We start from the raw sequence: 18,116 nt of genomic DNA on the forward strand, positions 1-18,116 counted from the left end.
TTAAAAAAAGTTATAACCCCTTCCGAGTTTTATAATTTATATCGAGATAGTAACAAGATAATACAGACCCATTTTCACTCTCCTCAGCTCCAACACAAATATGACACTCCTTACCCTACCCCAAACCAGATTTCAGAAAAAAGGAAATTAACTAAAATATCAAATCAAAACAATGGAAAAATTCAGTTATTTTGCATCCTAAATATGTGACATCCCAATCCAAGGCCAATCCAAAAGATTATTGCTATTATAAAACAATTGGGAAGCAAAGCAAAAGGGAACACTTTTTGCTACGATTGGCTATTAATGAACTTTTTTGAGTTTTTTGACTGTGGATGGGGATAGGTATGGGGATTTGTGGCTGTCCCCTCAATCAACATTTTTAGTTGCCATTTTTCTACAATCTCACACTTTATTGGACTACAATTCTTCAGCATTAAATTGGTTAGCTTTACGAGGAATACTGACCTACACTTACTTTTATTACAATTTGGTGGGGATGCGTGGGTCCAAAATTCCTTCTCATTATGAATAAAACCAAACTTTAGAACTTTATAGAAAAAAAAAAAGGACTTTCCTGTTTCAGGTTTTGTACCAAAAGAATCAAATTTTACCTAATGGAATCTGCTTTCTAATCTACATGAAATGAAAAAAAAAAAAAGTTTAAACGCACTGAACAAGTTCCTGATGATATGCCTTTATGCACCACATACGAATCACCATATATGAAAGTTGTGGTCCTACATGCCTTAATGCTAGACAGAGAGTAGATACTCTTTTTAGTTCACGGACCAAGTCAGAAACTACCATGTCTTAATGTATATTGAATCAATATTTAAATTATTATTGTAATCGCCGCCGTTGTGGTACAATTGAACTTACGATTGACGATGTTGATGGGTGTTGATGGCGTTGGTGGTTGAGGCAGCAAAACATAGACTGTGGACTGCTGTTGTGTTTTGAGGTTTGGATGGAAGAATGGCAGTGGTGGTTGGAGGAGGGGTAGCTGAGAATGAGAATCCTGATGATGCTGCATGAGAGAACAGTGGCATTAGCGTAGTACTGACCTGACCGTGCATTTGCCACGGCCAATCAGGGACACGTTGTGGAGGATCGAATTCAACCGGTTTCACCATAGTTCTTTCCTGGAAAAAACAAATCAAAATTGCGTTATCATCTTGTCCTTTTTTTGCTTCTTTTAGTAGGTGACATCTGGCATGTTAAAATCTTGCTCATAAAAAAAAATGATATTATTGAGATTTTGATGTGTGTGTGTATATATATATGGATCCTGAAAGTATAGCTAATGACATATTATATGAGCATATTTTCCATTAATAAATATTCCAATCTACGACTAAAACCCTTCAAACTTTCAAGTCCTAATAAAGAATATTCAACACCGTTCATTGCACATAAAAATAAGTTCACTTTAGCAGCAAAGTTATGGCAGAATCAACTCAACTGTAACAACAACATGGGTTGATCTACCAAGTAATAGGAAATTATCGCAGTGAGGATGTGTGCGGTTTTCTTTTTTTTTTTTGGTGTTAAGTCCTAATGATGAAAGGATTGAACAATGTTTAATGATTTAGAAGCTAAGCAATGAGATGTACCTCACTAGGGAAGAATCTCGGATATGCACTATTCCAGAAAATAGGCTGATCTGAAGTCCCCGCTAACCCTTGGAAAGATGGAACACTAAATGTTGCAGCTGCAGGGTTCTCTGCCTGCAGAAGTAAATCATAGAGAACATGATCAATAACTTTATCGAGTTAAACTGAGTCAAGATGTTTGATTGTCATCCAAACATGCCATATATGGTGCTTCAAGATTAGCTAAGGCTAACAGATTAACACCACCTCATCCTAATGCTCATGCAGGACATCAACATTCAATGGTACGTTGAAGAACAAGATTATCAATGTGATGAAACATACAAGTAAATTCAAAATATTTCGATTCAAAAGTTACCCTTAAACTCTTTCCGTTATTCATTTGGAGATGCCCCGCATTTTCCTTTTCCTTGGGACCATCGCTAACAGGTGGAGATATCCCCAGGTTCAGATCAAGGTTGTGACCATTGCCTGCATAAAGAGAGTTTAAAAAGACAAGTTCGCAGGAGCTGTTATCACAGAAGTTTCTTCTTAAAGTAACCCTGATTTCAAGATATTTTCAACATCACGGACTGAATAAGAAGTGACTGGTAGCAAATAATACCTTTGTTCCTGGTATCAAAGACCATCTCCCCTTCATATGTACTCAGCTCAAAGTTGGTGACTGCCTCCCGTCCATTACTTTTGATAGCTGCCTTGTCATAAGCCCTGATTTCCAGAAAAAATCAAAAGGTAGACAAGCGTTGGATGGAACCCTATTGAGGTTGAGAATTCAGGGTAATAAATTCAGTATCAGGTAGAGTAATTCATGATCACTAGGACCTTGCTGCTTCTACTTCACTGTCGAATAGCCCAAGATAAATATACCTGCACGCAAGCATCGTAATCCCCACCATGAAACACCATCCCCAATTATTTTTCCTCTTTGAAATAGGCATCTTAGAATTGTTTTTTTTTTCTTTTTCCCATCCAAGGAGAAAAAACCAAACAACAATCCCACTGAGAATCGTTCAAGAGAAACCGATTCTCAGTTCAACACCAAGAGGCACTCAAATCATTTTACATCCATACTCCTAAATGACAGCATGTTGACTGCAAATATTTAAATTTCCTTAAACAAGTATCTTACCTTTTGCCTAGGAACTGCCCCATCCGTGCTTCCCACCTGCCGCATTTGTGCAACGTTACTCCTCGATATTTCGAGCTTCCCCTCGAAAAACCAGTACTCTGCCGACGAAGAACATGCACGAATTCTTCCTTACTCAGATCCTTCGTCTGCACATCAACATAAGAACAAAGCTTAACCATCAATTCAAACATTTATACTGTGAGTTGTATAAATCAATATTTACCATAACAGTATCCAGAATCAAACCTGTTTCATATCATCCTCATAATCACAGAGACTGAAATTGATATCAGCATCAACACCTCGAAACTTAATAGCCGCTCGATCATAGGCTCTATAATTCAATATACCCAGAATTTAGAAAATTCTAAAATTGAACTAAGCTCAATACAACTTCAGCCAAAAAAAAAATCAAAACAAAATTTTTTTCCAGTAAACTACCTGGCAGCAGCATGAGCAGTGTCAAATCCACCTAAAAAATTAAAATCAAAGGGAGAAAAAAATGATCAAAGAAAAACATACCAAAAATAGAAAACAAAAAAATAAATTTCCTTATTAACAAAGTTGTCAACATCAAAACAGAACTAATTAATCACATTCCATACCCAAATATACTTGTTTCCCGCAATCCCTGAAACAATAATAATAGCAAAAATAAATAAAATCGAACAAATAATTCGAAAGAAAACATACGAAATTTCAGTTAAAATTACTTAACCGATCAAGTCAAAATTCAGTTGCACCCCCAATAAGGAATTTCCCATAAAAACTGGTGGAATTTTTTTAAAACGAAGAAAAATTTATACCAGATATGAGATTCCCATCGTCCAGTTCTTCTGTAGAAAGTAACTCCTCGATACTGTGAGCTTCTAGAGCGAGGTCCCCGACGGCTTTTCTTCACCGTCTGTAAAGGTTGTTGTTGTTGCATCACTCGCGGCTCAGCAGCAGCCTCTTTTCTCTCGAATGAAAGATCGATCCATTTGCTCTTGTTGCTACTGTTTCCCGAGCTCTGAGCTTCAGAGCTTCCGAAATCCGCTCCGATTCCCTTCACCGGAAACAGTTCCCTGGTAACCACTAATGCCGCCTCGTGGTTCCGGCTCTTCCTTCCGACCTTGAGTATGTCGAAACTCAGAGTGAACGCCTGCCCGCTGGCGCGTGTCGAGCACGACTCGTCGTCTTCGTTGACGATTGACGAATTCGAGGTCCCGGATTCGTCCATTTGGTTCCTTGAACCTTCGTTGTTGAGCTCATCAGTAAAAGGTGCCGCCGAGTCCAATCCATGAGTCGACTCAGGCGACGCGACATTGAGATTAAGATCTAGCATTTCGTATTATGACTCAGCTTTGATACCGAACCCCTTTTAAGAAATTTTATATAAATATAAAAAATGATATCAACTTCTCGCTGTGACCTTCAAAAACAAAATCATCGGTCAATATTCAGACGAAATCATTGAAAAGCAAAGGAAGCTTAAAATGAAGGTTGGCATTATAGAATTACCCAGCGATCAGTTCACAAAGAGGAAGAGATGATCGCCGATTAGTTGATTTCCATTAACAAAGAAAGAGAGAAAAAGGAAGGAGATGGGACGTGTGAGAGAAACATACTACAAAGACAGAGACCCCATTTTTGTGAAACTCAGTTAGAATATCATTATATAAACATTTTTCTCTCTTTTGGACACCGGTTTCGCCGGTTGCCTGTTCTTTTCTTGTTGTCCACAAAAAAGATCTTTTATTTATACCAAATATCATAAGATAATTTATATTCAAGAAAGTATTATCTTAAGAGGTTGATTTTTTAAAATAATATTTATTTTTGAGTGTTACTGTTTTGGGTTAACTGCATTAGATATTTCTAAAATTGATCAAATTCTAATTTAGTTCTTAAACTTTAAAACATTTTAATTGAATCCTTATCCTTCTGTTATCTATCTCATTTACTTTCCGGTTAATGGCACTTATCACCTTAATTACAACACTTATTTGTTTTTTCATACTTATTTATTATTTATTATTTATTATTTGTTTAATTTTTATAAATAAATACAAATAAACAATAACTTGTGTTATAATTAAAATATTTTTAGATTTATAATTATTTATAATAGGGTTAAAATGTAAATTTACCACCATATTATTGGTGAATATTGAAATCTTCAACTATACTTTATTTTGATTAATATTTACCATTATATTTTAAGAATATTGTCAATTTTATTGAAATTTCATTAATTTTATTTTTAATTAAATTTACCACTTAATATCGATTTTGATGATTTAAAAATAAATTTTAACAAAGAAGAATATTTTTTGAAATATTTTGTTTTAGTAGTTAAAAATAAGTTAATTTATAAAAAAAATATGAAAATTAAAAAAACTAAGTTTACTTTTTATAAATAATTGTTTTTTATTAGTTTTTAATATTATATTAATTTTAAGCATTAAACTAAAATATTAGTTTTTTTATTAAAATTTGTTAAACTAAAATTGAATAGTAAAATTCAAACAAAATTAAATTTTAGTGACAAAATTCATTATAAAGTGGTAAATTTATCTTTAACTAAAAAATTAATTTGCACATTAACACTTTATAATATTATTTAACTCTATTAAATTTATAAAATATAAAATTAACCCAATATTTTTTTAGCTCGTTAATCTATTATTAGTGTATTCAAATATTTTATTAAGTTGATATCACTCATAATTGGGTCATCAATTCAGATTTGAATTTATTCAAAACTCTTATTTTTAATGTCTTGAGTGTAATATTATCTTTTCATATAAAATTTTAAAAAAATAATTACACATAATAAAATTCGAATCTAAAATATTATGATTTTTAAAATTTTTAAGTAAAAAAATTATTATTATATAATTTTTTGTTTATTTTAATCTATTACATGCATTTTTCACGTAAAAATGGATGCCGCAAAATCTAATATTATAAAATATGACGTTGATATTAAAATCAAATCACCGTCCCTTTCATATAAAAAGTCCTTCCCCATTTGACCCACCTATCGGGTCTTTTAATCTAACGGTCAGAGTTTTTTGTCATACTCACTTTAGTAAGCTAATCCAACGTTCAGGGATCATCCATTTATTATGGGGCTTTTGTATTTCTCTCAATGATTTGACTAACTAATTATCTAAATTCCAAATGTCCGCTATTTAAATTTATTAAATAAAACAAGTTTTTTAAAAAGAACATAAACTACGTTTAAATATATATATTTATAGTCTCATTTTATATATTTTTTATCGTTTTTTATTTCTTGATAATTTATATATACATTTAAATATTTTTCATATATATTTTTAATCTAATTTTATAGTTTATTAATAAATTATATATTATTTTGATAAAAAATAAATTATATATTATTCTTATATAGAAACATATCTCAATTGCATTCATATAAATATATCTATATGTAAATATAAGTTTTAAAATTATTAATTAAATACAATAATTCAAATTAATAGTTTTTTTAACATTAATCACGTTACAAGATCTTATCATATCTTTTTTTTTAATATATACAATACCTAAAACTACTCATAGTCTCTCTCCAAACTCTTAAATAGGAGGATAATACACTTCAACGCATTTGAACCCATGTCCTCTTGCACTGGCAACAATTTCGGTGCCAATCAAGCTAACACTCAATCGAAAATTTAATAGCTTTTAATTTTAAATATAATTATAGAAAAATAAAAAGGTTAAGATGAAAAAAAAAATTAGTTTAAAATATCAAAATTTTGTACCAACCGATATGCACTAGTACAAGCTAATATTGACTGAAACAAGCTAAAACGCACTAAAATTTTGACCGCAATGGAACATAAACTAATTGGTACCAGTTTAGGATTAGAACGATATGTACCGATTGATACGATTGGTACGAATATGGTATCGACTACCATGATTTAAATCCCTTTGAGTTTTTAAAATTTTTATTTTGCTCTTATAATTAGTATCTAAAAATACAATAAATTTGATTTCTTTTATAGAAGTTATAATTTTTTATAATAAATTTAGTAACATTATTAGTTCATTTGGTGAACTAATACAAAGTAATATCTAAAAATTAATTTGATAAAAATAAAGTTAAATAATTGTAATATCTAAGTATAAATAGTATTAAATTAGTAAATTAGTAAAAAAACTTAAATAGTTACAATATCTAATACAAATTGAGGACACTTTTGTCTTTTTATTTAAAAACAATAAAAATATGCATGTAGTGAGATTTGAGCTCATGCCAATTGCATTAGTAAAATATTAAATTTACTACCCAACGAAAACTTATTTTAATATTTTTTATACTTTCTAATTTTATTATGCACACTTTATTAGCTTCATCAATTGTTCATATCAATAATGTTATTGATTGAGTTGGTGTCGAATCCTAAATTAATTTGACACCAACTCAGGATTGACAATAACATCATTACAAACAATTTTATTTTTAATTTGATGTATTTATGTATTTAAATTTCGTTTTACTCGTAATTTAATCTAGTTTTTATTTTAATATTATACATATTTTATGTGTTATTATTAATTAAATTCAAACTATTTATGGTATATTATTTTTAAACACTTTTTTATATTTTAAATACATTATTTCTACATTTATATGCAGATAGAATTTCTAGTAATATAATAATATTATTTTTTATAAAAAAGAAATTAATTGTAACAACGAATTATTAAATTATTGGATTAGTTCTACATCATTAAATTTAAGGTTTTGTACTTATCTTCAACATAGAAACCTTTATGTAATCCCCACCAAATAAATTGAGTTGATATGTAGCTTTGTCTATTGTTTCAATTTCTTAAACATATATACATATTTAAGAAATTAAAATAAATTATTGGTTGAGTTTTAGTTCGATTAGAATGAGTATTGTTTCCAATATAAGATAATATAGGTTTGAGTGTGCTGAAGTGTATTGTCCTCCGATTTTATGGATTAGGAGGGACTATGAATATAATCAAAACTTATAATAAAAATTTTGAATTAATAATAAGTTGACACACAAACAATATGTACAGATGCAACCTTTTATTTGTTTTTTTTTCTTGTTCTGAGTAATTTTTATATAAATATACTTTATAAAAATAATCAACTTTTAGTTATTTTTTCAATTGAATTGATGTTCGATTAACTCATGACATCAATTTAATTTGAAACTTAAATAATAGCATAGATAAACATGTATGTATATTTAATTTTAAGTTCCACAATAATTGTTGAAAAATTATTTGATATATGTTAGTGGAAAATTAAGACTCCACCATCATCAAGATACAAATGGTGTCATATATGGGTGTGTTCAAACGGTTAATTATTCGGTTAATTGAAAAGAATTAGTATTAATCTAACTTTTTAATTATTTAACTGTTAATCGAATCGAAATATTTTGATTAATTCGGTCGGTAAATCGAATTAACTGAATTTTTTTTTGTTTTTGTTTTTTTAGTTAAAACAAGTATGTTTTACATATAAAAAATTGATAATGTTAAATTGACCAAATTATCTAAATTAAAACTACATATAATTTGTATTATTAATTATTAATTTTGATTAATTCGGTTAATTACCCAATTTTGAATTGAATTAACTGATAATTGAACTTCTAAAAAATCATTAACCGACCTTTGATCGAATTAGATCGATTAACCGAATTAGATCAATTCGATCAGTTAATTCAATTTTAATCGCAATTTGAACACCCCTAATCATATACTCTGTTTAGGTAAAATAAAAATATAAAGAAAATAAGTATTAACAAAAGACACGTGACATAATTTGAAATTTATTGAGAATGAAAAGAATTATCTATTAGTATTTGATATATTATAAGTGAATTCTAAATATAAATTTTTAAAAAATAATTTAATTATTTAAAAATTATAAAAATGTAAATTGTAAAAATATATAATTTAATTTCGATCTCCTAAAACAATTTCTGATTTCGTACTTAATTTATATTAAATTAAAGTTTATTAATATTTTGAGTTATAAATTTCATTATATTTTGATTTTGATTTTTATATCAACTCTCGAACCATTAATATTATTTGACACATGGGTATAAATTCTATAATAATTGTAATATAATTTCGTTATCTTTGTCTATACTTTAACCGACCAAATATAAAATTTGTGATCCATATATGAGATTTCCATAAAATGGTAATAATAAATGGACAAAACTTTAATTATCAACATCAGCTTGACGTTATAAAATGGACCAATTTAATTAAATAAAAAAATTATTAAACATTTAATTAGGAAAATTATTTGATATATTATTATTGGAATTCTTTTAGGAGGACGGAGTCTAAAAAAATTCGGTGTATCAAATAATTAATTTTTATTATATATGCATTTCTCTTAACCTTGTCCAAAGGTATTTCATTGTGCCCAGCATCACCATGCCTTACTTTTGGTACCTCGCTAATATCATTAATTCATTGTTTTATGACATGTGAAATCTCATCCTTTAACCTCGTTAAGAGAAGTGTCGAGCCTCTTTTCTACATAAATAACATGTGAAACTCCAAATTTATCCAAGTCTAATTATCATTTGGTCACTAGACTCATTAATCCAACCGTTGTTTGACTAAGAGATTACCCTATGTCACAAGGGGCATACCAAGACAAGACCCTTCAACATGTGTAGAGGCTTAAGGATTTCCGGTAGTTGAACCTTAGCAATAAATAACCCTCTTCTCACCATCAAAGGCAAGTCTTCACCAATATGTTAGAACTTTGCCCAATCAACCTCAATTGTCTCACCTCTCTACACAATCTATCTCCACTGTGTGAACTGCCACTTATGACTTAATTAATCAAAAATTAATTTTATTCAAATTAATCATAATAATGTATAAATATAAAACAAATTTTTATATTTAACATATTTAAAATGGTAAAATAAAATTTTTTGACTTATCTAATAAATGAAATTTCAATTGTAATATTTTCTAATTTACATTTTTTTAATATATAAAAAATGAATATTTTGACTTGTGTAATACATGAAGATTTTATTTTTTATGGCTTTCCTCGGAATCCAATATAAAATATTACTCAAACAATAAATATCAAATAATAAAAAATTAAAACAATAATATCCATGTGTGCTAAAAAAATCGTTGTAAATGAGCGGGCATCAAGCGTACACGTCGATTGCTGCCCGAAGGTGACCAGCTGTCGACCACTTGCTGCCCGAGCTGCCCAGCCCAAACAACATTTGTTGTTTTTGTTTTTCTCCTTCATTTCCCCCATTTTACCCTTCTAATTTTTTAAATTTTCGCTTGAAACTTTAGTTAGATAAGTTATGGTTGCTACTTGAAATTACGTTAATATCCTCAAACTTTCCTTGACTAGTTTTTTCATTTATGTCCTCCTTGGGTTAAATTAAAATTAATTAAAATTTTTAAATAAATTATCATTAATTATTCTTTTATTCACTCTTTTTTATAATTGGTTTGACTATTTTTCATATTTTATTTTTTAAAATATGATTTAAATAAAAAAATTAGTATCATAAATGTTAATAGACCACCACGTGTCTCCAACGGTAAAGGTGAAAATTGTCATTAATGTATCAAATAATAATTTTTGTTAGAAAAAATTATATGAATTTTCCTTAATTATTGTTTTAAACTTTTCAAAATAAGACTCAACTCAGTATAATAGGAGCTGAAGATGGCACCCGAAAGTGTAAAAAGTATTATTAAGCCCTTTGAGATTTTTAATTAACTCTTAAATTTTTTAAAATTTCTAATTAAGCCCTACAAAGATTTTGTAAATTTCCTAAGATGAGAAGTTACTACGTTTCTTTAACCAAAAATTATAAAGCCCTACACTCTTTTCTTTGACAGGTAAACTATCAAAATAGTCACTTTTATTTTCTTCAAGTTATATTTTAGTCATTTATATTTGAAATGTTACGTTTTAGTCGTCTATGTTAATGTGTTGTAACATTTTAGTTACTGATCAATTAATTGTCGTTAATGGTGTAACGACAAATTGACGTGGCATGTTAAATTATCATTTCAAACGAAAATTTTAGGTTAATTTATACAATTGATCCTCATATTGTACTACAGTGCTTGATTGACCTTTTCTGCTTTCAAACTTGCTAGCCATAGAGCCTTCCAATAGCTAATCTTTTAGCCTTGAGCTTGCTTATATTACATACAATAAAGGGTGAGTTTGTAGGATATGATATAGTTTTCTTCTTACCTAAGCATATACAGAAAGTTAGCCTTATACAATTAGATAGCTGTACCTATTAGCATATTTTCTCTTCCCTTTGCTGGGGTTGCTTAACTTAATAAGGCTACTCTGTCTATCCTGAGTTTCCCGTTCATAATCTTTCCCAAGCTAGGGTACTGTGTAAGGTCGGGTAGTTAATTACTCAGGACCCTCCATTGATAATGCCTTCCATTTTTATAGTTCCATTGGCAGTGAAGAGGGATCTAGTTTTTGACATCTATTTCAATTTCTTCTGCCAGCTATGCTATTCCTGAGCCAGTTGCAGTGACTTTTACAGTGGGTTTCCTCGCAGCCATTGACACTTCTTCGTCTTTCCTTAATCGAGAGAGAGTTGCCTTTGCTTCGACCTGGAAGCCTGTCTCAGTAATTGGTAAAACCTTATCATATTTTCAATTTCCTTGGATGCAGTTTATTTTACATTCTCTTCTGTTTTCCCCTCTATTTTCCTCCATTCTCCATCTCTTTTAACGTAAAAGGAAAATATTAAATTGCTCAAAAAAATATAGGGACCGATAGTATAATTTGACCTAAAAATTTTATTTGAAATAATGATTTAACGTGCCATGTTAGCTTATTGTTACATTGTTAATGGCAATTAACATTTAATGACTAAAATATTTTAACATGATAACGTAAACAACTAAAATGTAATATTTTAATTATAAATGATCAAAATATAATATGAGATAAATAAAAATAACAATTTTAATAATTTACCTAAATTTAGTCGAAAACTTTTGACGGTAAAAATAGACTTCGTTCTTTTCTTATTTTATTCAGCTACGGCATATCTAGGGAGTTGGAAAATTATCTTCTTTCTTATTATAGGAGGAGACATCAAATCTAGAAATTATCAGAAAATGTCTGAAATGTTGACATGCCAAGGGTAGAATAGTCAATTCACTTCAATGACAGCATGCATAAAGCGAGTCTTCTTTCTTCGAGAATTGAATAATGTAATGGGGGAAACTCCCTATTCCTTAAAGAAACAAAATATCATTATTAAAAATTAGTCTCTCTATTCAAATTTAATATTTTCATTTTCATTTTATATAATTTACCCTTCTTATTCTTTTAATAGTTTAAGGCCCCTTCTTGATTAGATGGAAAATTTTTCTTTTAACCCCTTTTATAAATTAAACATTAAATTTAAGTCTTCTTAGCTTTTCATTAAATGAAATAATTACATTTTTACATTAGAAAATTTATGGCTTCGTTCATGTTTACACTGCAAATTATTTGTGTGAAATTTTCAATAATATGTAAATATTTATCGGATGAAGTCAATTACTCATAAAATTTAACCCTTTTTTTTATTGAAGGATTACATCTTAAAATTTATATATCCCAATTATTACGTATAGAATTAAACATTACAAAACACGATACTAACAAATATATGGTACACCTAAAAATTATTAGCAAGAAAAAATGGATTAAGAGACTTCACCGACACGTGTCAGTAATGTCTAAAAATTAATGCTATTTCTTTTTCTCGGTGACAGTGTTATCAGTACGGTATCTTCCCATTAAGGCAATATGCTTACCTTAAAACCTTTCGGTAAAATTCATTTTCCAGTTTTGGAAATTTTAAGTTTTCAACCAGTCAATCCCTTGCTTCTCCAATCATCCACCGTGATTGCGACTACTCCACCGGTTAAAGCCGGTTGCCCGCCATCCAAAGCCGCAACATTCTATTCTCTCTTATCCTTCGTTCAACCAATCCTCAGCCACCACGTGTTTTTATTTTGGTGGATCCACCACCGTCTATTTAGTCAATGTGTTTGAAGCCGTCGATGATTTTCCCGATCAACGGTTTACGTTTTCTCATCCTCCCTATGTGGTCTGATTTTTATTTCATTTATTTTAAAAGGTGTGGGGTATGGTTAGGTGTAGTATTTATGTTGAAATTGACATTTAATTTAATCAATCCTCCTTTTTAGTTTTATTTTATATAATTTATAACGTGAGAATCATGTGATATCTCTCTGAATCATGTGATATATATATATACACAAAAATTTTTAATGATGACAAAATAACCTTTAGTTTTCTGGACTTTATATTTTCAAAATTAGGTATTTATTCCCAGTACCAATAATTAATTTTTTCGTTGCAAATACTTTTTAAATAGATAAAAATATTGATCATAAAATGTACTCCATGAACATGAACAAAAATTGAACCTTCAGACACATGATTAATAAATGAGGTGAACAATCTTACACCACACATTTCTCAACTCGATTCCAGAAATTGGATTTCCTTAATGTATGATCACGTGACATGCTAAGCTTGTACAATGTCGATAATTGAAACATTTTAAAAAACAAATTTTTTATAATTTTTTGGTATCTTTAAGATTATATATATTAATTTTTAGGTGATAATGTGACAAAATTCTAGAGTATTACGTTATCATATTTTAATGGAGTTCAAGTTCAGGAATTAAATTAAGAAAATTTATTAAGTTTAGAGACTAATGTTGATAAAAAAAAATTCAAGGATCAAGTTAAAAAAATTGCCAAATTATATGGCTAAATGTTATTTTATCCCTTATATATCTATTATAATTATTTTTACTAATTTAAATACTCAATTAAATTGATACCACAAATTAACTAGAAATCAAATCAAATAGAAAAATCATTAACCCTAAACTCTAAAATTTTATTTGATTTATATATATACTTATACATTGCTTAAACCACTTATAACCCGCCTTAAAATCCTTCAAAATCGTTGTAAACTTAAGGTCCCGTTGGATGGGCAGTGTGTTTAATTACGTTAGTATAGGTCCCGTTGGATGGGCAGTGTGTTTAATTACGTTAGTATAAAAACAACAATGACAATGAGATTAAATACTATAATAATACAATAGTGTGAGACAAAAAGAAAAATAAACGCACCGCATTAGAGGTAAATGCCAATAAAAAAACCCTTAATTAATTTATGTATTTTTTGATAAATATAATTTTACATAATATTTTTCCACTCAATGTGTCATAATCTATTTATAGCATTTTTTAATATAAATAAATGGTATGAAACCAATAATTCTCTAACACCTTTTGGACAATTTTGCAAGTTACATCAATCAATTGTATACAAGATAGCATGTGATCAAATTGACATCGATGTATCCAAAGATCAAATGCACAAAAAAAAAATAAAAAAATAAAAAAAAACTAAAAAAAATAACAACAGTTCGTTATCATAATTATCATGAATTATGATAGAAGAAGATGTAGATATCAAAAAAGAAAAAAAAAATTCATCTTATATTTAACTTAAGAATTTGTTTACATAATTTAATTCTCTTATTATTATTATTATTATTTAAAGGGTTATTGAAAATATTGTAAATTTTTAGAAATTATGAGTCCAAACGTTAAGTTAGAAAAACTCTAAAAAAAATTTCTTCTTTTTTTCGTTCCTATAATTTGTTTATGTTCTTTTGTTTGTTCCGACAGTAGTGTTAGTTTTTAGATTGGCTATCTTTCGTCCTTTTTCCCCTTATACCAACTCTTTCTTTCTTCTTCTTATTTACTCTATATATTTTTTTCTTCTCAGTTTGCATATCTATTTTATAAGTATCTTTGTTGTTTTCACAAATTGTGATGAACAGATGACAGTATCTATCATTGCTAAAACTCCAGCAGCCACAACAGTTTTTCTTGGAAAATGGGTGGCTCTTCATCTACTTTTTTTAATATGTTTCTGTTTTAAAAATATTTCCGAATAATAAATTATTTCATAAGTCAATTTAGACCCGTGTTGTCTTAAATTTTATATATTTTTTGTTTGTTTTTTATTGTTTAATAAGTCATTACTTTTAAAAGTTTTTTTGTCTGGTCTGTTTTTGTAGCATGCTTTGTAGTATTGCTTTTGGAAGTGATTTGTTGTCTTCCTTTCCAATTTGGTGGATGCTTAGTTCTTTTGTTGATTTTTGCCCGCCACTTTAGAGCATTTAGGGTTGATTTCCTTATCATATTAAGTGCTTGCAATCACTCCAGATATGTTGTGTTTAAGTTGTGATATAGCCAATTGTTAACGTGTCATAATGTTCTATTGATATTGAGGCTGAAGCCTTTGTTGTGTTAATGGAGCTTGTCTTTTACCGCTTAAGACAAGTGTTTATTGTCTTTTTTGGCGAATTGTACGATCCCATTCATGTAATGAATAATTTCCATTAAAAAAAAAAAGAAAATAAATTATGAGCAGGGGCGAAGCCAGGAGGCTGGCATTGGCCCCGGCCCCCTAAAATATAAATTTGTTCTTTTGACCCTTAAAATTTTTTAAAAATTTTAAATTAGTAAAGGTAAATTTGTAATTTTAAATTAGTAAAGGTAAAATTGTACTTTGCCCCCCTTAAAATTATAAAAATTTGATTTAATCCTTTACAAATTATAAATATATAAACTATAAAAAATTAAAATTTTATCCGGCCCCCTAAATATTTATTCTGGCTTCGCCCCTGCTTATGAGTCCAAGTGATTTTAAACTATTTAAGAAATGTAAGGAAAATATGATTTATTAAAACAATTATTTTACACAAATAAATAATAATAGGAAGATATATTTATTTAAAGGATTATTATTTGACATACTGGCGGTGAAATTTAAACTCTATAAGCAATGTTAGGAGGTTAACTAATGTCCTATATAGGTATAGTAAAATATAAAAAAAATATTTTAAAAAAAGAGACACGTGACAATTTTTAAAAGCTACTTGTGGAATAATAAAAATATATTGTCAGTTTATCAAATACTAACCCTTATTTAAAATAAAAAAATAAGATATTCAATTGAGTATAGCAAAATTTTAAGGCACGAAATTAAGGCACGAAATAATTAGTAGGTTAATCAGTGCATCATCTTTGTTATATAATAATTCCAACCTGATTATCCGAACCATATAATAAAATTTTAAGGCACGAAATTAAGACGCTTCTTGTTCCTCTCTATTTCTGGTTCTATGCTATTAGAGAATGAAACAACTCAATCATATCTCTTTTCACGACCGTTGATCTAGTACATTAACAATTTTTTTTATTAATTAAAGTTTAATTTGTATCTATCTATGTTTCGCTAGAATTTAACTTTATATCTTTTTATTTTTCTATTGTTGTTAATTCTTCGAATAATTAATAAAATTAACTATTTTAATTTAAAATATAAAATTAATTTTTTCGAATAAAAAAAGCTTTTAATAAAAAAAATCCACAAGTTTTTCAAAAAAAAAGTAAAATACAAAAAATAACCATTTGTATATGGTTTAAATTACGTTTTGTTCACCAATTTTTTATTTCTTACAACATTGTCACTAACTTTATTGACTTGTAACATTTTGATCATTGAACCACTATAATTAAATTATCATTTTAAATAAAAATTTTAGGTCAAATTACACATATAATCCCAATGCCTTTTCTTTTCCTTTTATTTATTTATTTTCTTCACTTTTCTTTATTTTTATTTTTTAAAATTGAGAAGTAAAAGAGATAAACTTACTTTATTGATTAATATCATTGCATTTTAGACATAAATCATAATAAAATTACTCAAACTCAAACAATAAAATTAAATCCACATACAATTTCTAAAAATGAAAACCCAAAACAAAATCTAATTCATTTAAAAAAATAAAAAATAAAAAATAAAATAAAACCTAAATCTATCGTGAAATTTTACTTATTGTACCCCTTCATTCTTAGTCTTTCAAACAAGTAAGAATTGAACTAGTAAACGTAACATGGTCGGTAATAGCTTATCGCCTTCAACTTTTCTCGGAGTTTGGTTGTTGTCTTGCTCATCACCAACAAGAAAAATCTTATAGCGGATTGCAAAGGTTGAGTTACTTTATGAGAGATAAGACTTAAGATAAAAGTGGAACCCAAAAAAGAACGGACCAAATAATGAGAATTAATAAAGGCTTAACTCACGATTTATCCCTTGAAGCATACCATTTTCTCATTTTAGTACTTAATTTTTTTTATGCCTAAAGTATCATTTTGTTATAGTTTTTAATCCATTTTTCTAACTAACTTTAAGAAAAAGGTAAATTACACTAACAATCACTCAACCTTGGTTCCAATAATAAAACAGTCACTCAACTCTTAGCTCAATCACTAAACTTTTGAAAAATAATAAATCAGTCGTTAACATTATTGAAGAGTAACAAATCAACCACACACTAACATTTTCCGTTACAGTCCTAACGAGGCAAGTGACGTGGCCCATTAACTAGCTGACGTGGCCAGTTAACTACCCACGGTGGAAACCCAATTAGCTGACGTGGCCACTAACAATTGACTTTCTCTGTTTTCAAAGATGGTGATATGCTTCAATCTACTATCTATCTCTTTTGTTTCCTTTAGCTTCCAATCTCTCTCCATCCAGATTTTGCCATGCCAAAACCCAAACCACAACTTCCAATCTATGCCCTCGTGGCCACCATTATTGTGTCGCCAAACCACAAATTCCAATTTTGTGTCACCAAAACCAAATCAAATATTGCAATGCAACGATTTGTGGAAATGTCAAAATGAGCTACCCTTTTCAATTACCAACCCAACCTCACAAATGTAGCGACCATCGATTCGAACTCAACTGTGACAGTAACAATCGTACTGTTTTATCCCTAAATGATTGCAGATTCTACGTCCAAAGCATTTGGTACGAATACTCTACAATCCGAGTTATCGATTGTGGCTAGTTAACAGTAAAAGAAGAAGAAGAAGAAGAAGAAGAAGAAGAAGAAGAAGAAGAAGAAATAAAGATGCCAAATAAAAGCTATGACATTTTTAAGGTTGCCGACCCTTTCCACTACCATAAACGTTGCCTCTGTTCAACCTGTCGGTTTTGTTTTTTCTTCTTCTTCTTCCTCCTCTTCTCGCAATTCTTCTCATTTCCTCAACGCAAAAAAGAATAAACCAATGCTATAGAAGTTTTCAAGAAGAGATGAGATGATGCATTTGGCCAAATATGACGAAGAAAAGCTTTCGACCATTTTCGTTATCGGAACTATTCTTTGTGAAACTTGCCCCACAGTCGTCGCTGT

General features: G+C 28.9%; 1 protein-coding gene across 7 annotated transcripts; it reads right to left on the bottom strand.

The window, feature by feature from the left end:
* On the bottom strand, window positions 1-4,376 carry LOC107950315 (ethylene-responsive transcription factor RAP2-7). Of its 7 annotated transcripts, none has more exons than XM_041107089.1 (11): window positions 4,246-4,376; window positions 3,552-4,156; window positions 3,351-3,376; window positions 3,187-3,217; window positions 2,992-3,079; window positions 2,746-2,891; window positions 2,439-2,483; window positions 2,221-2,324; window positions 1,975-2,087; window positions 1,617-1,730; window positions 1-1,145 (listed from the first exon to the last, which is right to left on the bottom strand). In XM_041107089.1, the coding sequence occupies exons 2-11, from the start codon at window positions 4,067-4,069 to the stop codon at window positions 879-881; spliced, it is 1,452 nt and encodes a 483-aa protein (XP_040963023.1). In that variant the 5' UTR covers window positions 4,070-4,156; window positions 4,246-4,376; the 3' UTR covers window positions 1-878. The 7 variants fall into 7 exon arrangements, with proteins under 7 accessions (XP_040963023.1, XP_040963025.1, XP_040963028.1 ...); XM_041107091.1 differs by having other exon boundaries at window positions 3,552-4,149; window positions 4,246-4,372; XM_041107094.1 differs by lacking the exon at window positions 2,439-2,483 and having other exon boundaries at window positions 3,552-4,149; window positions 4,246-4,366.
* Window positions 4,377-18,116: the final 13,740 nt, after the last annotated feature.

The sequence above is a fragment of the Gossypium hirsutum genome, chromosome A03, assembly GCF_007990345.1.
Source record: "Gossypium hirsutum isolate 1008001.06 chromosome A03, Gossypium_hirsutum_v2.1, whole genome shotgun sequence".
Taxonomy (NCBI): Eukaryota; Viridiplantae; Streptophyta; class Magnoliopsida; order Malvales; family Malvaceae; genus Gossypium; species Gossypium hirsutum.

What these genes read in the sequence shown, in the direction of transcription:
- LOC107950315 (XM_041107089.1), bottom strand. Translation starts at nt 4,069, where the DNA reads ATGCTAGATCTTAATCTCAATGTCGCGTCGCCTGAGTCGACTCATGGA. An exon ending in ACTGCTCATGCTGCTGCCAG is followed by an intron (nt 3,080 to 3,186) that starts GTAGTTTACTGG and finishes ATTGAATTATAG; the next exon opens with AGCCTATGATCGAGCGGCTA. An exon ending in AGTGAAGTAGAAGCAGCAAG is followed by an intron (nt 2,325 to 2,438) that starts GTCCTAGTGATC and finishes TCTGGAAATCAG; the next exon opens with GGCTTATGACAAGGCAGCTA.